This window comes from Acinonyx jubatus, chromosome B3 (assembly GCF_027475565.1).
Source record: "Acinonyx jubatus isolate Ajub_Pintada_27869175 chromosome B3, VMU_Ajub_asm_v1.0, whole genome shotgun sequence".
Classification (NCBI taxonomy): domain Eukaryota; kingdom Metazoa; phylum Chordata; class Mammalia; order Carnivora; family Felidae; genus Acinonyx; species Acinonyx jubatus.
Window position 1 is genome coordinate 116,650,162 of NC_069386.1, and position 20,833 is coordinate 116,670,994.

The 20,833-nt window shown below is 49.7% G+C and overlaps 2 protein-coding genes across 4 annotated transcripts in view; one reads left to right on the top strand and one right to left on the bottom strand.

Moving 5' to 3' along the window:
* The window catches only part of MIDEAS (mitotic deacetylase associated SANT domain protein), a 67,805-nt gene extending 55,385 nt beyond the window's left edge, over positions 1 to 12,420 (bottom strand). The window contains exons 1-2 of one of the 3 annotated variants that reach the window (XM_053224684.1): positions 12,277 to 12,420; positions 5,125 to 5,213 (exon numbers count right to left, since the gene is read on the bottom strand). The gene's annotated coding sequence lies outside the window, so the exon portion shown is untranslated. The remainder of the gene's footprint in view (positions 1 to 5,124; positions 5,214 to 12,276) is intronic. The other 2 variants (XM_027066114.2, XM_053224683.1) reach the window with 2 other exon arrangements.
* The window catches only part of LOC128316176 (translation initiation factor IF-2-like), a 32,205-nt gene extending 12,634 nt beyond the window's left edge, over positions 1 to 19,571 (top strand). Inside the window, exons 4-9 of the mRNA XM_053225103.1 lie at positions 2,432 to 2,526; positions 3,082 to 3,175; positions 10,355 to 10,443; positions 11,690 to 13,710; positions 14,429 to 14,692; positions 15,349 to 19,571. Coding sequence (XP_053081078.1) covers positions 2,432 to 2,526; positions 3,082 to 3,175; positions 10,355 to 10,443; positions 11,690 to 12,808 — 1,397 coding nt within the window. The 3' untranslated portion in view covers positions 12,809 to 13,710; positions 14,429 to 14,692; positions 15,349 to 19,571. The remainder of the gene's footprint in view (positions 1 to 2,431; positions 2,527 to 3,081; positions 3,176 to 10,354; positions 10,444 to 11,689; positions 13,711 to 14,428; positions 14,693 to 15,348) is intronic.
* The last annotated feature ends 1,262 nt before the right edge of the window (positions 19,572 to 20,833 follow it).

A 20,833-nucleotide genomic window follows, 5' to 3' on the forward strand; every position in this document is an offset into this window, starting at 1 on the left:
TCCTTTTCTTACGGGTTGGGACCAGTGAGGAGGGTGTCACCTTTAACCATCTCCTCTCACAGATGCCTCCTCAGAGTCCTTCTCAGGGTGAGGGGGACCCAGAAGCCATGCTTTGTGCCCCTAGATCCCCTTCCCACCCTTCACCAGGGCCTAGTGGGCAGGCTCAGTGGAATAGCAAAGCCACCAAAGCAGTGGTTCCACCAGTAGGTGCAAAGGGAGGCTTCCATGTAGACAAACAGTTCACCCACCACACACGTCCACGCCAGGCCCTGGGCCTGCCCACTGCTCTCTCACATCCCCTCAGGCTGTCCTTCCAGCCCCATCATGGGACACCTACTGTGTGCAGGCACAGTTCTGCACCAGCGAGGAGCCACGCACACCTGCAGTGGATGCCAGTCCTACCGCGGGGAAGTTCCGCTGCCGACGCTAAGGTGGAGGCTCGGGAAAGCGGTAGGGAAGTAGGTGACTTCTGGTGGATCCTGTGGGCATCTGCCAGGAGGAAAAGGCCAGGGAGGACATTCCAGGGAAAGGAAGCAACAACACACAAGGCACAGAGGAGCAAAATGCAAAAGTGCATTAAGCAGCAGAGAGAACACAACCGGCCACGCTGGGAGGGCGGAGGGAATGGCAAGAGAAGAGGTGGAAGGGTGGACGAGGCCTCCAAAGTGGGCCTCGCGTGCCATCCCGAGCTTTCTCCTGCAGGACCTGGCAGCTCTCAAAGGTTTTTAAGAGGGGGCACGTGTTCACAGCTGTGTTTCAGTAAAATAACCAGGTCCTTCAAGCCCGCTTTTCCATTTCGGTGTTGCTCGTAACACGATTTCATTTCATCGGGACAAAAATGCACAAGTCAGTATCAACTCTAGTTCCTGCCAGAGTACTAGCCAGGGACACCCCAGCTTGTCCTTCCCAAGGGCCATCCTGACCCCACACTGGTGACCAAGACCCCCTTGGAATCGCCTCTACTCCAGGTGTAAGAACCTAGCCCACGATACATCCAGCTTTGTGGAGGCAGCAGGCTCCCACTTCTAGGCACCAGGAAAGAGACTCTTAGAAGGCTGGCAGTCATCACAGCCTGAGCCCAGTAAGTTCAAAACTACATTTTTCTTTTTCTTTTTTTTTTTTTTTTAATGTTGATTTATTTATTTTGAGAGACGGGGCAGGGAAGGGGCAGAGAGAGAGGGAGAGAGAATCCCAAGCAGGCTCTGCACTGTCAGTGCAGAGCCCGACACGGGGCTCAATCCCACCAACCGTGAGATCATAACCCGAGCCAAAATCAAGAGTCTGCTGCGGCAGCACACCCGTAATCAAACTCACTAGTTTGGATTTCTGCAGCAAAGCATATGCGTATTCATACTAAAAGAGATAAATAGGGGCGCCTGGGGGGCTCAGTCGGTTAAGGGTCCAACTTCGGCTCAGGTCATGATCTCATGGCTGGTGGGTTCAAACCCCCCATTGGGCTCTGTGCTGACAGCTCAGAGCCTGGAGCCTGCTTCAGATTCTGTGTCTCCCTCTCTCTCTGCCCCTCCCCCGCTCATGCTCTCTCGCACGCACGCGCGTGCTCTCTCTCTCTCTCCTCCAAAAATCAATAAACATTAAAAAAAAAAAAAAAAGTCGGGCGCTCAACTGACTGAGCCACCCCAGTGCCCCTTTTTCTTTTTAAAGGAAATTAATTCCTTCGTCTAAGGCTATTGGAACTGAATGACCAAGATTTCAGTCAAGGTGCCCTTGCTTCAAAGAGCTACGACCGGAGGATTTGAGGATAAGAAGAGAGTCAGTGCTCCCCTAACCCAACATGCTCTCATTGTGTGGATGAGGAGACCCAGCAGCCCCCGGCACACGAAGCCCTCGCTCCTTTAGCTCTCTCTCTCTCTCTCTCTCAGGCAGGATCCTGGGTAGAATATCTCAACAGGGTTGACATTTTCAGGACTGGAGAGGTGCCCAGTCTTGTTGCTTTGGACAGCTTGGGCACCAGGGACCTCAGTCACTCCACAAACCAAGCCTGAAGCCAGAACTCCAACCTCCACTCTGAGAAGCAAGGTTGGACCTCCCAAATACCTCACGGCCCTGAGAGTCTTGCCCCAGCCCAGAGGAGAAACAGAATTCAAGCTGTAACTGCCTGTTAGCCAACGAGAGCCAAGCCTTGGACTCTGTCCTCACAAGGCAGCGCTGAAGTTTTCCAAGTGGAATCAAATGTGCAGGGAGGACCCAGATGCTGGGATGACCTCTCTTTTCCACTGGAATCATTCAGACTCCAGAGGAGAAATCCAATCGCTAATGAAGTGCTTAGTTCTCCGGAGCATGTAAGAATCCTGCAGTTTAGCTGGAGGCGAAAAGAGTCAGAAAAATGTCAAGAAAGATTAAGATCAAGATGTAGATATTTTCAGTGGCCTAAGGGGGAGGCTCCGTCTCCCCCTCCCATGTCCACTCTCAGGGACGTGTCACTGTGAATCCTGGTGGCAGGCAGAGTTCCACCTGCTGCTAGGGAAGCTGGAACCTCAGGGCCTCATTCTTCAGTACCGCCCAGCAGTGAGAACATGGGCATGGGACCTGAGCTGGACAGCCAGACGCTCAGCCTGGGTTCTGCCAGTGGAGTGAGTGGCAAGGAGACTTCAGAACTCACTCCGGAGGGGGTGGCAGCGTCCAGCTCAGCCGGCAGCAGTGATGCCTCCACTTTGGTGCCAGCCACCCAATTGCCCACAGGTCTCGATTGATTTCTGAGCCTTTGTTCTTCAGGCTTTCAGGGAGCCACCACGTATCCTTCCAGTTCATTCTTTTTCTCCTTAATGTAGCCGAGTCCTGAGACCTGGACCGCCCCACCATGTTCACAATGCTTCCTCTGCCCCCCCCCCCCCAATATAACACCTACACTCAAGCTTCTGTCTTCTCTGTGAAAAGAGTCTAACTTAAATAGCCACACATCCGAGAGGACTGCAGCCACCTAGTAGTCACAAATACGGACAAATGCCATAAATGCTGAATGTTAACAGCCTCCCTGTCCCTGGTTCTACTGGCTTGGGGCATTAATATCAGAAATGAAAGGCGCTGATGCTCCCTTGGATGCCTCCCTATTTCTCTACCCAGGTGGATGTGGAGGCAGGAACCTGGGTTCTAGAACTTGCAAGTGCCACTGCAACCCTGCGGCAGGTGACGCCCGCCCTGCCAATCTCACAGGGAGGTGAGACCAAATGAGAAGCCCCCATGGCACAGCCCCATTAGCCCCTAATTCCCAAGTCAATCATTCTTTTCAGTCTTCTCTTTCTTGATGCCAACAGTCGATGGATTTCAACTCAATTTAATAAATACTTATGGAGAACTTTCTATGTGCCACATGCCATACTAGGTGCACAAAATCATGGTCCCTGTTTTCATCAAATGCAAAGTTCTGTCTTCCTTCAGCTTCTATGACACCGTGCTCTCCTGGGGTTCTTCCTCCCTCACCATTGGTTCCTTCTCAGTCTCTACTGCTGATTTCTTTACACCGTGCCTCTTCAATGGTGATCCCCTCACCTCCTACGGTGTCTCTCCATGCTGCCATCAGCTTCCATGATGCCGTCAGCTTCCCTATCTCCAAGTGCCTTCTATGTTCCGGGGATCCCCAAATGTCTGCTCCAGAAAGTCTGACAGACAGAGGGGTTGAAGGGAGGTAATCGGGTTTGGAACTCGTCTTGAAGTTGACACAGTAAGTCATCGTTTTTACTTAAATGACGTTTATTTGGGATGGCTTAGTTAGGATTCACAGAGGGCAACACCCTCCATCGCCATCTCTTGGGGATCTCCTGCCCCAGACCCGTATGTCCAACTGCCCGCTAGACATCTCTCTCGGATGTCCCAGAGTACCTCCAACTCAACATGTCTGAAATTAGACTCGTTGTCTCTCCCCAAAAATCTGTTCTTCTTCCTATGTCTCAAGTAGAAACCTGAGCAAACACTTCAACTTCTCCCTTGCTCTATACATTTGATTGGTCCTCACGGCCTGTCCACCCAACTCCCTGATGCCTTCCTAATCCAGCCCCTCCCTCCTGCACCACTCTGGCTTAGACTCCTCCATCTTGCCCCAATGACTGCAGTGACCTCCTCACTGGTCTCTTTGCTGCCCATCTTCCCCATCTCCAGTCATGCCTCCACATCACAGCCGAATGAATGATCTTTCAAAATGAAAATCTCTCTCTCTCTCTCTCTCTCTCTCTCTCTCTCTCTCTCACACACACACACACACACACACACACACGCACGCACGCACACACACAGCCAGTCCTCTGTGGCTCCTACTGCCCTCACCTAAGGTCCAAACCTCTTAGCCGACACAAAAGGCTGGCACATGACCCAGCCCCTGCCTGCCCCTTTCAACACTCTGTCCCACCAGTGCTCCATCACACCCTGCTGCTTGCAGTTCCCGAGGGGACCATGTCATGCCTCTACTGCACTTGCCTGAGCTGCTCCCCATGTCGAGAATGCCCTGAGTCTCTTTGCTACCTGGTGGACGCCTACTCATTTCTTAGGACTCCGCTCATAATCAGGTCCTCCAGGAAGCTTCTCATTCATTAATTCCACAGCATTCACCAAGCACAGGTACCATGAGAGGCACCGGGGCCACCCTGGACCTTTCTTAACATTCCTCTCTCCTCTGGCCTGGAAGAAGTGACCAGTTCCTCCTCTAAGCCCAGCAGACCCCTGAGCACATTGACAGTGACAGCGTGTCATTAATTGCTCTGGCTTTTGCACATGTCTGTCTCCCTCACAAACCATGAACACCTTGAAGGGGGAGGCTGGATCTTCTTCATCTCTGCATGCCGAGTACCTAGCACAGAGCACACAGTAGGGATTCAATAAATGCATGTCGCACGAGTGAGTAAAAGAATCAAGAACGTGAGGTAGGGGCGCCTGCGTGGCTCGGTCTGTTAGCTGTCCAACTTCAGCTCAGGTCCCACGATCTCCCGGTTCATGGGTTCGAGCCCCATGTTGGGCTCTGTGATGACAGCTCAGAGCCTGGAGCCTGTTGAAGATTCTGTCTCTGTCTCTCCCACTCGTGCTCCCCCCCACCTCAAAAATAAAATAAACCTTTAAAAAAAAAAAAAAAAGGAACGCGAGGGAAAGTACCCTGTAAACCACACTGGGCACAGTTACCTCTGCTACTGCTCTGGCCGGTTTTCTTCTTCTCTGTCACTGGACAAGTCAGATCCTAAATGCCAGCTGGGTGGTTCAGCACAGCCTCCCTGGAGAGATGGTGGAGGAAATGCTGAGCCTTTCACCATGTCTAGTGCAAGTGGAAGTGGGGTTGGGAGTGGCTGTTGACTCCTAAGTTGTCACAGAACACCTGCTATTGGCAAGCCACAGAGGAAGTGGACATGGGCTCGTGTGGAATGTCCCTTGCAGGCCCCTTACGATGGCCCGTGATAGGGAGACTGGGGAGGGGACAGAGGAGAGTGGCTAGAGAGGGCTAGAGGGCTAGTGTCTTAGGCCAGAGAAAAGTGCATTCCTGGGCCTTCCCCTGGGTCCCTCATGGGATCTTAGGAACTGGGATCTTAGGAACTGGGAGAATTCCTCCATTTCTGTAGTGTTAACTCAACCCACTTTCTGTGCTTTGAAAATACTAAGTAATCTTATTGACCAAATGAGTCTGGTTAGGAGTTTTTAGGGACTCAACAGGTTGATAGCCATTAAGATCAATTAAGATTATAATAACATAATATAATGGCAAGAAGTCTATTCAAAAAACATCCCACTCTCTTCCAAAAGACCTCCCGTCTCCCACTGCTTATTGTTGTTTGTAAGTTTCTTCTTTTTATATCTTTGTGTACTGCCGTAAGGAAACTGAAGAGATGGGAGTCCTTGGCTTACAGAGAGACTTGCTGGAACTAATGATTATGATGATCCATGCAGGATGGCAAAAGGAAATGGAATAATATGGGGTTTGTGCCCTGACCCTTCCATTCAGCAGCTGTGTGACCTTAGAGAAGCCACGTATCCTCTCTGAATCTTAGTTAAAAATGAGAGCGTTATTCTAGGTGCCCTTCCTAGCTTTACATTCTTTTTTTTTTTTTTATTTTTTTTTTAACGCTTATTTATTTTTGAGAGAGAGAGAGACAGAGCATGAACGGGGGGGGGGGGGGCAGAGAGAGAGGGAGACACAGAATCGGAAGCAGGCTCCAGGCTCTGAGCCATCAGCCCAGAGCCCGACGCGGGGCTCGAACTCCCGGACCGCGAGATCGTGACCTGAGCTGAAGTCGGATGCTCAACCGACTGAGCCACCCAGGAGCCCCAACATGCTTAACTTCAGGATTCTCTGAGATGCTGTTACTGCAGTTACTATAAAACAGGGACTGGATGAAAACAGTCCCTGAAGTCCTAGTCAGCTCTTAAAGTTGACTGTTTAGTGAAACAGCAGATTCTAGAAATTATTGGTTTATTAAATGTGGTTTACACATAACTTTTCAGAAATAGTTTTCTTTGTCAATTCTAGTTTCACCCACGTATGTTCTTCAAAACTTCCAATTAAAAGTCCATTCGTTATTAACTGCAATATTGTGTGTAGTTGCAAAAGACTGGAAGCAGCCCAAATGCTCTCCAGTAGGAGACTACTTAATTAAATGAGGGTATTTTCCTACAGTGGAGTACTAGCCATTGGAAAAAATGAGGCAGCTCTACGTGCGTTGTTGTAGAATAATCTCAAAGACACATTGAGTGAAAAACAGAAGGCAGAACCCTGTGTATAGTATGCCAGAATTTGTTTATATATTCATACTTTCCTTAATCTGCAGAGGCTACATCTGGAAGCACGGCTGAAAAATGACAAACTAACTGTAGCTGCCTAAGACAGGGACAGTGAAGGATTGAAAAAATGGGAACATTAGAGACTGGGAAATTTATCTTTTCAAAGTTTCAGGTTATCAAATTTATCAATATTTTCTTATGGCTTCTGCTTTGTATCTTTCTTAAGAAGGGCTTCCTTCCCTCAAGGTTAAAGTAGATATTTATTTCTCTAATTCTATTGCATTTGTATATGTGGGCATAATATGTACAACAATCTCTTTTCTATGTTGAAATGACTTTCGAGACTAACTTTATACTCTACAACATCTCTTTTGAATTTTCAACCATACTTATACCTTTTTAAATAGAAAGTTGGGATGGGAGTGAGAATCTACCAGATTTCATTTTTATAGAAAACAAAATTTTTAAGGAATCTATTTTATAGAGTACATCTTATGGTTTGTGAATTGTAGCTCAATTCAAAAAGAAGGCATCTAGCTTATATGGCAAGGTTGAGGTTAACAACATGAGAACTGGGTGGAGACAGAATCCTCCCAGTCAAGGCCAATATTAGGGTTTAGCCAGGATCTCCCAGAGACTCAGTTTTATAGTTTAGCCTAGTTTTATAGGTTCAATGCCTCTTTGTGCACAACAGACCTGCAGCTAACCGGGAAGCATCTCTCTGTCTTCCTCAAAAGTCTTGCCTGAGAGTTGGCCCCACCTCCTTCTAACAGTTTGGTTCTCTTGGAAGGACAGGCCACCCAGATGACAAATGCTCTTCCCTAAGAGCTGCCGTTCAGGCATAGGACACTGTGGGGCAGGCAGGTCAACGGGGCTCAAATCAGGACAAGGAGGAGCCAGTGTGGAAGCTGGACAGATACCATCTGGCGCCCATGGGGAAGAGGTACTGGAAATGGAACAGAACAATGAAGTGCAAAGCCAGGAGGCGCCAGAGAGGCTAACGGGCAGGAGGAGGCAAGGCTGGGGAAACGTTTAGAATACAGACCAGGAACATGGTCCTTGGTGCTTGGCGTGGCTGTGTGTGTCTACACACAAACGGACAATATTTGATAGCCGTTGTCATTTTATCCTCATCACCAAATATTCACTGGGACTTGCTGTGAGTAGAGCACCAGCCCTGAAGATACAAATAGATTTAAAACAGGGACTTCCAGTTTAGTTAAAAAGGGATAAAAGTGATCCACACAAAGGCACATTGAAGGAGCTGAATGAAGGGTATGAGTGAAGGCCAAAGGAAATGTTAAAAATCCTTTAGGCCAGGTTTCAAGGTCTTCTTCAGTCCAGAGGCCCAGTGGATGTTACTGGAGTCCCTGGGGGATGCCCCGCAGGACGGGACAGGGGAAGTTCTTGAAGAGGGAAACATGAACAGGGCTAGAGGGAAAGCAGGAACCTCTGTTCTGTTCTGCTTCTCTGTTCTGAGCCAAGCAGAACAGAAGAAAAAAGCATTCCAGGCTTCCAGGGAAGCATGAGAGGTAGGAATGCTTGCCACCAGCAGTTTGGACAAACACACAGAGTGGGTCACTGGGTCAGAGCAGAGGGTTAGGGCAGGAGATCAGCAGAGGCCAGACCCCTGTGTGGAAGGCCCTGACTGCCAGCCTAGAAGTTTGATCCTTACCATGCAGACAGTGGGGAGCCATTGAAGGCTGCTGAGCAAGAGGGTGACTCTTGCAACCAGGCATCTTAAGTGACATTACAGAGAGCCTTTTATCCGAGGCTTATGCAAAGCCTTGTGTATATTTCAAGGAGCACTTGGTGCAGAAAGTCAGAAAGCCGTAAAGCAAGGCCCTGTGTCACGGAGATGAGGAAAAAAAAGGTTTAAGGGTCTTACAAAGAGATGCTTCACTGAGTGCGAGAAATGAAGGGGGGAACATTTTAAAGAAGGAAACAAATTTGCAGGACAGAACTGCCAGGCATCTGGAAAACTGTAGCACTTTCTTCAGAGTCGGGCATGCCCTCTTTTAGCTGGGGGTGTTCTGCCTCCTCTTTTGGAGGTTAGTTGTGGTGTCAAAACACTGGGTTGTGGTGTAGGGAGTGAGGCAGCTGGGAGGAGGCAGATGAACAGAAATATATATATCAGGCCTGGAGAGCATAAAAGGCCTTCATTCTGAGCCCAGCTTCTTGCAAGGGACTTCATCTGCCTCTCTCAGTGGCACCTGGGGGTTTTCGCCAGAGTTGCTGAGTTTGCTAATTACCTCCAACAGTTTCTCCTCTTAAAACAAAATGATTTTTAAAATCTGTCGGGTTCCGATGCAGAGCTTTTTCAATATTGTTCCTCGTCGTGCATAGTGAGGCAGCAGGGCTGCTCAGGGGCCATGAACTGGGCAGCAACTTTAGGCCATAAATCAGCATTTACATAAGGTGGGAGAGGAAGTCGGGATTATGTTTCCGGTCCTACCCTGGGCCATGTACAACTCCAGGCAAGCCAGGAGAAGGGCCTGAGTTAGGCACAAAAATCAGCCAGGTTGAGCTGAAGATGTGGGCAGGCAACTAACGCCTGGTGGGGCCACAACTCCAGGAAATCCGCTTCCTTCTTCCTCTGGCCTTTGCAAGGGGTCCCTCTCCTCTGTTCTCCTGCCCACACTCCTAAGGTCCTTCGGGCACCTTCAGTCTCTGCAGGTTCTAAATTAACACTAAGTACTGCAACTCAAAACTGTCTTTTCTTTGGGGTCAGAAGGGAATGCTCCCCTCCTCTGCCCCTCAGGGCTAGCGCTGGGCACCAGTAGGTCCCTACTAAAGCAACCACATCGGGTGATGCAGCTTAACCAGAACCCTGACAGTCAAGTTCAGTAAAAACACAAATGTACCCAGAACAGAAGGTTGTGCAACTCAGGAACTCCTACCATGGTGGTGTTTTTGCGCTAAACCTCATTCCCCTGTGGCAATTGTGCTTGTACGTCCCAGACTTTCTAGAAACGTCCTGATTTCATATGTTTTTCCTCGAGTCTCTGGAAGCACATAGGTGTCTGCCAGGGACTGTGCCCTAATGTTTTGGTTTGACAGCTTGACACTGTGCCCATGACACACAGCTGGCATGAGGCTGCAAAACAGCATTTTTTCCTTCAGGTGAAACTCAGTTACTGGGTTGGGGAGAAGGCCAGGCATGGGGAAGCTGCAGTGTGCCCGCGCTATCAGTACCTGGCGCTCTGAGCGGAGAGGCAGCCCCAGCACTGCGGTGGGACGGTGCCACAGGGTCACACAGCACCCCCCCACCGTGGTGCAAGGCTGAGAGGTGCCCCGTGACAGTCCTCCACCTACGCCATGGGGAGAGTGGGTTAAGATACAGGGTAGGAGGGGCGCCTGGGTGGCTCAGTCGGTTGAGCGTCCGACTTCAGCTCAGGTCATGATCTCGCGGTCCGTGAGTTCAAGCCCCGCGTCAGGATCTGTGCTGACAGCTCAGAGCCTGGAGCCTGCTTCGGATTCTGTATCTCCCGCTCTCTGCCCCTCCCCCTCTCATGCTGTGTCTCTCTCTGTCAAAAATAAATAAACTTTAAAAAAAAAAAAAAGATATGGGGTAGGAACAGAATGGCCCTGGTTGTATCCTGTACAAGCTTTCTGACTGTTTTTTACATCCCTCTTACTACAGTTAGCACATCTGAGGCCCTCAAGAACCTGTTTGCCTTCTTTCCACACTTGCAGGCCTGGCTCCCTTCCTGCAGCGCAGAAGCTCAGGAGGTATGAGGACCCCCATCCTGCTCTGCGCTGCAGACCGGGCTCAGGAAATGGGCCAGGGGGCTCTCCTGGAGAAAATGTCCTTGAGGCACCCCCCCTGCGGGTGCTGCCCCACCCACCCCAGACACCATCACAGACACACAGTCTCAAAGCCCCAGCACTTTTCCCTTGCCCAGAAGACAATAAAGGAATTAGGACCCACCTACTAAGTTTCTGCAGCTGACACTTCAAGGCTCAAAGTCGAGCTCGCCAGCTCAGTCACACATGTCTGACGTGTCCTCTTTGCAACCAGGCCCCACTCCAAAGCGACCGTGCAATTTTGCTAATTCAAACTGCTTTCCCGTTTAGGGAGGCTGATAGCCATCTCCCATCTCCTTTTCCTGCTGACGTCATCCCACATTTTCTACAGACACAAATAAGGGCACAGTTCCCGGGACAGTTTTCAGGCTGCCTAAGGTGGAAGTGGAGGGGTCTGCCCTCCTGGGTCCCCTTCACTTCTCTGGAGGTTAAGGGAGAGGCAAGGAAATAAATCACCTAGCTAAGACTAAAGGCCAAAAAAGAACTTGGTGACTGCAGATCAAGCCCAGATCTGTCCTGGGCATTTGCAATGCAAATCTGCGTTTTGTTCCCTGCCACCAAGGTCTTGCACAATAGCCTGTGTATAAACATCCACGCCAACAATGCCTGACTGTGCAATCACGCCGTAATTACAGGCCGGCAGGAAGCTGCTGCTAGGAACTGCACCATTCACCCTCTAGACATCCCATGTCGGAGTCCCCACGGCACCGACGTACATTCCGGCACACCAACGCCGTCCCGCCGCTGCCCCGGCCGGGCCGCCGCTGCTACAATCGCAGTCTCCAAGCCAGGGAGCCTGGCCGCCACCCGCCCGGCCGGCCGGCCTGCCAGCCCTGAGTTACTTTGCAGGGATGTCATAAACTTCTCAGCTGTTCTTTAAAAAGCCCTGCGCCACGAGGCTACCGAGGGCGGCGGGAACCACCAGTAAAGTTCACAAGCACAATCCTGCAGCCCTAGCAGTTTTAGAAAACAGAAGAGAGCTGAGATGCCACAGAGTCCACTGGAAGCGGGTTTCGGAGTTTTATATAGAAAACATTCACATATGTACGTGGGCGTGCTGACAGTTTTTATGGCTAAATTGCAAAGTGTTAGGCCTTAGGGATTACTGTCAGGTTCGGGACGAGGTGTGGGAGGAGAAAGAGTGGGGGAGTCAGGAGCGATTTGTTGAAAGGGGGCTTGGGGGCAATTCTGGTTTTGCTTTTTTGGAAAGGAGCAGGGTTGTTTTCCCAAAAGTCCGAGTTGCTCTGCTCTTCGTCACTGGAGGGCCGAGCAAAAGAAAAGTGGGGGGAAAGTTTCTTTAACTTCCTTCCTGCAACCTCACCGAAGGCTGCGAAGAGGAAGAACACGTCCCCCTGGGAAGCACCGGGCAGGGCTGGGGGACGGCTGCGCCCAGCCTCTGGGGGTGCGGGACGCTGGGCGGACGACTAGCCCCGCACGCAGGCCGCGGGCAGCCCCTCCCCGCACCCCTCCTTTAGCACACGGGCCGCCCGGTTGCAGCCCCGGCTGTTTTAACTCCCGCGGGAAACCAGCCACAACAGGGGCGCAGCCTGGGGCCTCCGACCCCGGCCACGGAGCGTCCGCCCTCCCCCCTCCCCTCCCCCCTCCCCCCTGCAGCGCCGCCCGCACCCCAGCGCCCGGCGCGGCGGGCCCAACCCGGCCCCCCACATCCCCGCCCGCAGGGCCAAGCCCCATCCCACGCGTTTCCGAGCCCCACGCCGGCGCCCCGGCGGCAGAGGGGGCGCCCGGCCCACGGCTCACCTGCACGCTCGATCCCGGGGCCGCTCGGAGGGGCGCGGGGCGCTGGGCGCAGGCGAGCGCGGCCCGCAGTCTCAAACTTTGTTGCTCTCGGGACGGCGCAGTCGTCACTTCCTCGCGGAGCGGGCGGCGCGGCCCGGGCTGTGACCCAGCAGCTCGCGCGGTGGCGCGCCGGGCCCTGCAGCCGCCCGCCCGCGCCCCCGGCTCTTGCGCGCCCCGGTTGCCCCGGCGCCGACTCCCCAGCTCGGCTCGCCCACGGCTGCCAGGGCCCCGCGTCCAGTCGTCCGCCGAGCTTGCACCCCTGCGGGTCGTTTCCGCGCCGAAGAACTGCGACCGAACCTGTGTTCTCAGGCTGGGTCTGGAAGGCGGCGTTGGGGTTCAGGGACCCCGGCGAGCTGGGGTTCCAGGGGAAACACACCCACCGCACAAACAAAAGGGGGGAGGAGGAGAAGAGAAAGTTTTTCAGTTTCACGTTGAGGCTAGAAGGTGCTGTCAGAAAGCAGAATGCTCTTGTGTTTTGCCAAATAATGCCTAAGCTGGGCCTTCAAACGCGGGTTTCCTCGCCCCACATTCCCTCCAAAGGTCTGCACGCTCGTCCTTCGACATTTCCACTCGCTGTAGGCGCGCAGGACGGCTACCATATCTCACACCTCAGGGGGCTATTTCGGCGTCCAAGTAGGGGTTGCAAAATGGTTTCTGTTCTAATCCTCCCCCGCGATTTCCACCTCTTCCTTTACTCTCAACTCACAGATCTCTTTGAGGCCTGATGCATTCCGCGTTTCATCACGGGCCAAAAGTGACTTAGAGGGTAGGGTGGAGTCCCGAGAAGAGGAGCATCAGGCAAGTCATTTTAAATTTATCGTTCCCCAAAATAAGTTCGCTCGCCGTATTAAAAACTGCAACAAAAAGCCACCTTTTGGGTTTCTGATAAATAGCAACAAAGTAGTTAAACAGCAATCTTTAGGGAAGAGTTCTCTCCAAAGCTGGAGAGAAAACCGGGTTAGCCCTTGCAGTGGTTAAAAAAAAAAAAAAGCAGACATTTGAAACTGCAGTGGAGGGCTTTCATAACAGAAACATTAGCTTCATTGTAGCTTGTTGCGGAAAACAGGGAGCTTTTTAAAGGTGGTTCAAAAGCATCGGTTGGGGCTCAACAATTTTCCCTTTTTCCCCAAATGCTGCTTCTACTAGCACGTTGGCCAGATCATAGAATCTCCCATACTAATGCTTCATCTTTTTACTAAAGCATAGGAAACCCTAGAGTAAAGGCTTTGTCCAGAAAGATGGATGTGAAACTGATGGAAAGTGACATCTGGGAAATGATCCCCAGTTCTGCGTTCATATCTAATGGGAAGCCACAAATGCAGAATCATCCTCCCAAGACTGGGAGTATGCAGATGAGGCTCTCCTAGCAACGTGAAATCCCCCACACTTCAGCCCGTATGTGCTAGTTCTGACTTCTACCCAGACATTATTAATGGCACATTATAAATACAAAATGTACCACGTAAGAAAAATAGTGTCGCTTTGAGAAATACACATGCATTGTTAGACTCTTAATAATGACAATTTTCTGAAATTTTTACTGCATCATACTATTGTGGGGGGATGGTGGAGGGATTGCCCACTTCTGTTTTGGGATAGATAGAAGTAATTCTTTAGTGTATTCTCCTTACGGCAAGCAATGATATAATCAAGGGGAGTAGAGCGAATATGTCACCCAGACTTCTAAAAACAACCATGTGATACTCCGTATTTGCTAGGACAAGAGCAGAGTATTTCTTTGTTCGGGATTGTGATTCTGAATTCTCAGTCACAATTTCATGAATATTCAGGATTTCTGCATGCCCAGGAATAATTAGCAGATGGTGTAAATGTGTGAAGGCCTGACACTTATATATGCACACACATGCATTGCTTTTCCTCTGTAGAGTGGCATTTGCTGGAGGACCACGGTGTGGAAGCTGTGGTAGGTGGTCTCAAAGACAGTCCCCTGCTAGTGATCCCCGGCCTCCTGGTATTCACACCCTTGTGTAATCCCCTCGCCTTGGGTGTGAGCTGGACTAACTGATTCGATTCCGACAAATAATATATGGCAAAAATCACGTGATGTCTCTGCTGAGATTAGGTTATAAAAAAACTGTGGCTTCCATTTTAGGTGCCCTCTTTCTCTCTCGCTCTCTCTTGGATCACTCACTGTAAGGAAGCTAGTAGCTGCCATGTCCGAAGGCCGCCCTGTGAAGAGGAACTGAGGCCTGCCAACAACCACATAAGTTAGCTTGGGATACTTCCCCCTTCGTCTATGTTAATCGAGCCTTCAGATGAGACCTTCAACCCCAGCCAGCAGCTGCCTCAACGAGAGCCCTTGAGGAAGAAGCATCCAGCTAAGCTGCCTCGATTCCTGACCCACAGAAACTGTAAAGTAATACATGTTTGTGGTCTTATTGAAAACTAAAAAAAAAAAAAATTTTTAATTGTTATTGTTTATTTTTTAAAAGAGAGAGACAGAGAGACAGAGCACGACGGGGGGGGGGGGGGGGGCAGAGAGAGAGAGGGAGACACAGAATCTGAAGCAGGCTCCAGGTTCCAGGTTGTCAGCCCAGAGCCCAACATGGGACTAGAGCTCACAAACTGTGAAATCATGCCCTGAGCCAAAGTCAGACGCTTAACCGACTGAGCCACCCAGGCACTCCTGAATGTTTATTATCTTAAGCTGCTGTGTTTTGTAGTAATTTGCTACACAGCCATAGGTAACTAATTCACAGAACAAAAGAGAAGTCAGTGTGGGCCCAATGACAACCCTGCCCAGCTTCCTGGTCTCTCACCTGGAAAGCAGAACATGGAGGAAGGGGCAGACCTACGGGTAACACATGAGTCCTAAGAACAGACAGCCCAGCCTTCACCTCTTTGCAGAGCAAGGGTCACCCTTGAATTTAAACAAGATCAGGGGGTGTGGGCTGCTGCTGCTGAGTCCCAGGCAGCCCTGGCGTTGGGCGTCACCATCCTGATAGTACATGCAGATATTTTTTGTTGAACAAGAATCGACATCTGTCCAGGTGTCCTATTCCTCTTCCTCAGAGCATCTATCCTGGTCCTGAGGCCTCAGCACACGCAGGGGCGGTGGGGTCCAACCTCGGTCCTAGAAGAAGAGGTGGAAAGAAGGGCTTTGGAGCCTGACAGCCGGAAGAGGTAAGTGATTTCAGTGCAGGTCTAAAACTAGAAAGAAAGGCTTGTGGTCCTGCTGCTGAAGAGCAAGTCGTGGACAATCCCCGATAAGAATCACCTCCACACTGCTTCCAGGGCTACAAAGAACATTCTGTCCACGTGATGGTATCTCTCTCTCAACATCATTTCCTCTCTGACTGGAGCAAATTATTTACTTTGAAAACACAAAACAAAGTTTTATGAAGCGGGAGAGATGTTACACTCCTGCATCCCTAACTAGGGCAGGCGTCTACTTGTGGTTGCCCCCTCACCCCCGCCTCAGCCAGTCACGTACAAGCTGGCGATCGTAGAGCCCATTTCTGTTTTCTCTCCAGAGACACTCGGCTCTGATTTTTCTCACGTGCAGTGGCCACAGCTGCTGTGTTGCCATGCCGTCATCCGGTTGCTATGACTTGTGAGGTTGCGGATGTGCCAGAACGTGAATCTATTAATTTAACAGGAACTAGGCTCAGCACATATATTCCTTGTTAGGTCATTTGCTTTGCTACCTAAACCACATCCAATGTGTTCAGCAACGGGAATATTTCCTAGAGCCTGGCTTTGCAAAAACGCCGAGTGCCCTGGATTTTTGAGTCTGCAGCAGTCAGTTTTACGGCATTAAATTACTGTGGAGGAGAACACAAAGGCATTCTGGCCCCGGGATGCCAACAGGTCAGCTTCGGAGAAAAATCAAAGGAGGGGAAATAAAGTCTCTGGTCTTCATTCTTTGCCCACCGAGGTCCATTCTGCGGGAGGTATATGAACTAACTTCCACAGGGATCCCACCCTGAGCCCAGGTCTCTCACTGACAAGGTCCAAGCTCTCCAACCCCAGAACTAGGGGACGTGTGCCATGAAAAGAGAAACCACTGGCCTTTTTTTCCTTCACTCCTTCGATGAACACTTCCTGGATGTCTGCTGGTAGCCGTGCTAGGAATGCGGAGATGAAAGGGACAAAGTCTCTCCCTAGTGGGAGAGAAAGACATGTAAATTACAGTGTGACATGAGAAGCTTCACACAGGGCACCGTGAGATCCCAGAGAAGGAAGCAAGTAAGTCTGCCTGGGGACAGGAATGATGGGCTGCCACCAGTGTTCTTCCTTTTCTGAAAAAAAAGACTACGTTAAAAATGATCACATGCATTGTACTAAGTAATAAGTGTTGTTTGTGTAGCTTTTGGTTTGGTTGTTTGTAATATATATGTACATATTTGTCTGGGTCACAGTGTAAAACATATTCCCTATACACAGGCAAAGAAGCGTGAAAGTTCTAGGTTTAGAGAGTAATAAATGCCCCTGTACACAGGGGACTTATGACGGGCTTGGCCTCAAAGTGTTGTCCCGTTGTGTAGTTGAAGGAACTAGCCGTGACTTAATCCTTCCAAATTCTCCTCCCTTAGTGAATCAAAGCCAAGCCTGAAGGACCAGCTCCCAGACCCCTTCCCCCCCCAGGACTGTTAAGCCAGCTCTAAGGCAGTGAGAGAGTACCCACCCCCTTTCCATCGGGTCAGATGGTAGGAAGGAGAAAGAGGAGAGAGAGGAAGGTCAGAAAGGCATCATGCTTTTCCTCCTCTTCAGGTCTTAGAGGAAAGCAGGATAGGTTATGTCAAAGTGACCCTGGTGATCAAGCCTAGGTCAGCAGAGAGGCTCTGAGGCTCAGCATTCCTGAGTCCCCATTCCCACATGGCATGGATGTCACATCGTGAGCAAACAGCCTGCTGTGTGACTGCCCCGGTGGGGCAAGACTACCTGTGGCAAAGCTCGGGGGAGGATCATGGGTCTGCACCACTGAGAACAGAGGGAGATGAGCAGCAAGTTGCAAAGGGGAGAAGCCAGTGCTGGGGGTGTTGCTGTAGACCACAAGGCCACCTACCAGAGCTGGTGGCAGCAGAGGCCTGGGGACAGGTGGAAACCAAGAGGACAAAGCAGCTTGGCATGGTGGTCAGGAACAAGGGTTCTGGACCGCACAGACACTGCCTGGCTTCAAGTCCCACTTCTGCCACATACTAGCTGCGTGACCTTGGACAAGTAATTTAGCCTTTCTTTCTTTCTTCTTCTTCTTTTTTTTTTTTTTTTTTAACTGTTTATTTACTTATTTTGAGAGGTAGAGAGAGCTGAGGAGGGGCAGGGAGAGAGAGAGAGAGATAGAATCCCAAGCAGGTTCCACACTGTCAGAGCAGAGCCTGACACGGGGCTCAACTTCACAAACCGTGAGATCATGACCTGAGCCAGAATCAAGAGTCAGATGCTTAATGGGCTGAGCTACCCAGGAGCCCCTACTTAGCTTTCCTATGCCTCAGTTTCCTTATCTGTAAAATGAGGATGACATAACAACTTTACCCACTTGATAGGTTTGTTGTAAGAATTAAATTAGTTTGTAAAGCTCTGATATATGTGTTAAGTGTCAGTTAAATAACTAAATCATTCACCAACAAAAAGGATTCTGTATGGATATCACAGGTCTCCGAGACCTCTAAACAGGACACTCCGTTATAAATTCCCCCAACCATCAGCTCATGGAGAGAATCAAATCAGCTATACAACGTTCATTTAAGATGAAAAGGTTTGACCCCTCTATACAGGCCAGCTGGGAAGATAGACACTGAGCAAACCTTTTCATTTCCTCACCACTGATTGTCCAGATGTAATTCAGCAGGGGATAATAGTTGTCCCCAAAATGTCCATGTCCAAATCCTAAGAACCCGTGAGTATATTAGGTTACATGACAAAGAGGAATTGAGGTTGAAATAGAATTAAGGTTACTAATTAGCTGATCTGAAAATAAGGAGATTATCCTGGATTGTCAGGATGGGCCAGTGGAATCACAAGGATCCTTAGAAGTGGAAGAAGAGGAAGACGGAAGAGAGTCAGTCAGAGGAAGATGTGACTATGACTATGGGAGAATGGCCAGAGATGCAACATTGCTGGCTTTGACGATGGAGAAAAGGGGTCATGAGCCAATAAATGTGGGTGGTTCTGGAAGCTGGAAAAGGCAAGGAAACAGATTCTCTCCTAAAGGCTCAGGAGAGGAATGCAGCCATACTGACACCTTCATTTCAGCCTGTGTTGTCTGAAGCCACCAATTTCGTGGTAATTTGTTACAAGAGACATAGAAAACTAATGAGGTGGCATTTTCCAAATGTGTGTTTTCTGGGAAGTAACTTTGCATCCTGTATTAGATGCATGTGCTACATTGTGTATCAGGAGTTTCAGTTTTCAGATTACAATTTGAAAAGGAAGGCTGGCTGGCTGGGGCTAGGCAAAGTCCCATGATAAGTAACAGGCCACTAGATACTCAAAGACAGTACCTTCAAAGTTCAATCTGTATGCAGTCCTCTTGCTTAGTGATGAACTCCAATTCACAAACCATTCCTCAGAACTTCTTCTCAAGACTTAATAACTGTTGATGCTAACAGGCCACAATGTGGAGGCCAAACAGAAAAATGGTTAACAAAAGTAAACGGAGGTGATTGTGAAAAGCTGCTGTGGAAATTCTGTGCGTTTGATGACCACAGTTCCCCAGCAAGGCTATACCACCACCCAGAGTTTGTAAATGAATCTTTCTTTTCACAAGGAAGAGAAAAACACCAACCCAAGAGTCAAGGCAATGTGCACAGCATTCCTGGGATCCAGGTTGGCCAGCAAGGTCAGAGTTCAATCACCCCGCACAGGTTTCTTTTTCCTGTTTGAGACAGGTGACTATTTATTGGCGTGCACAGCTCAAAGGTTGAGCTCACTGCATAGTGGGGAGGAAGTCCTTACACAATCGTCTGCCAGTAATATATATTGGCCCTTGGGACATCAGTCCTAGCACTAACATGGGTGGTGTCATTTGAGTTCTCAGGCCAAGAAGTTGCTAGACATTTATGACATTGCTTTGGGACTCATGACTTCTTATGAGAAGAAGGAAGTCCTCCTCTCCTGGGTGAAGTAATATCTAGGGATAACAACAAGACACCATATACTGTGGCAGTATATCAAGTCCATAGGGAGCTACGGCTCTGTGAGGATCTTCACAAACTAAAATTCTTCACAGCAGCTCCAAGGAATTGTGTAAAGTTGTAGTTCGTGGATTGCTTGAACAGTGCAGAAAACCCCATGGGCTCTCCAATTTATCCCCTTCTACTTCGTAATTCTAAATAGAGTTCCCTAATGAAGTGGAAGGACCACTTTGCATGGCCAGCTCTAAATTATATTTATATCGCATTTATATTTAGAGCAGCCCATCACCTCAACTGGATCATCTGTGGTCCCTCTAGCATTCTTTTAGAATCACTCTCCAAGGCTAACCCACTTGAATGGCCTTTGCCCTTATTGGGCAGTGTTGGGCTTTGCTTGGTTTCTTGACATAATTTTTGCCCTTTGCCCCTAGTTAGAGGATGTTGTCACTGACTCACCTGCCAGGCTCTCACTGCCTGATTCCGGTTGATTGGTTAACTCCCATCTGATATGGTTGCAAAGAGCCTGAGGACCAGTGGAATGCCACAAGATCCCTCTGTGGACCTTATCCCAGGTCCTGATGTGGTTCTGACAATGACTATGAGCTCCCGTCCTGAGCTGCATTGTCCTTCCTTTACCCTCGGAATTCATCCTCCTCTAGGCAGAGGAAAAAACAAAAAAAACAAAAACAAAAACGAGCTGACTTGAGGCCTGTCAGTCAGAGGCCTGGAACTCTGGGTCTTGGCTATAGATACAAAATACCTGCCTCAGATATGGAGCACACATGACAAATAAAGCCTGACTTGGTGACCCATCTAGTCCTGGTTTCAAATGAGAGGCTAGACCGAGTCAGGGGTCTCGCTGACTGCATCACAGTGGCAAGCAAACCTCACCACATTTACTAGGTATAGTAAATATCCATAGGTATAGACGGATGGGATACAAGAAATCGGCGCATGTCCCCCACACGACTGCAGTGTGGCCACCATGGGTTTGCCCAGCATACATGATCTCCTGGAAGCAAATAATGTTTGGAAGGATGCACCCTTCTCTCTTCTGTGGAGTTTTGGAGCTTCTAGAGATTTCTAACAGCTATGCAAAGAAATGATTGGAACTGGGTAAACCCTGTCAAGGCAGTGAGTTGAAAGCTATATTCGTCAAAACAGGAAACGTGCCAAACACCACAAATAGGTCTCCGGGTGCCCTTGCCATAACTGACACCAGTAAAGAATCGATGTAGAAAGGACAGGATTGATTCGCCTCTGCTTCCATTTCCATCTTCCCCATCTTTTGTCGTCTGATGTAGCTGGAGGACTGTGAGCTCACTTTCCACGGTTGTACTTAACACTTGTTGGGAGATCATTCTCCATGGGTCTATCACATTTCTGCATGCCTTGTGAGCAGAGTCATTGAATGCTCTTTG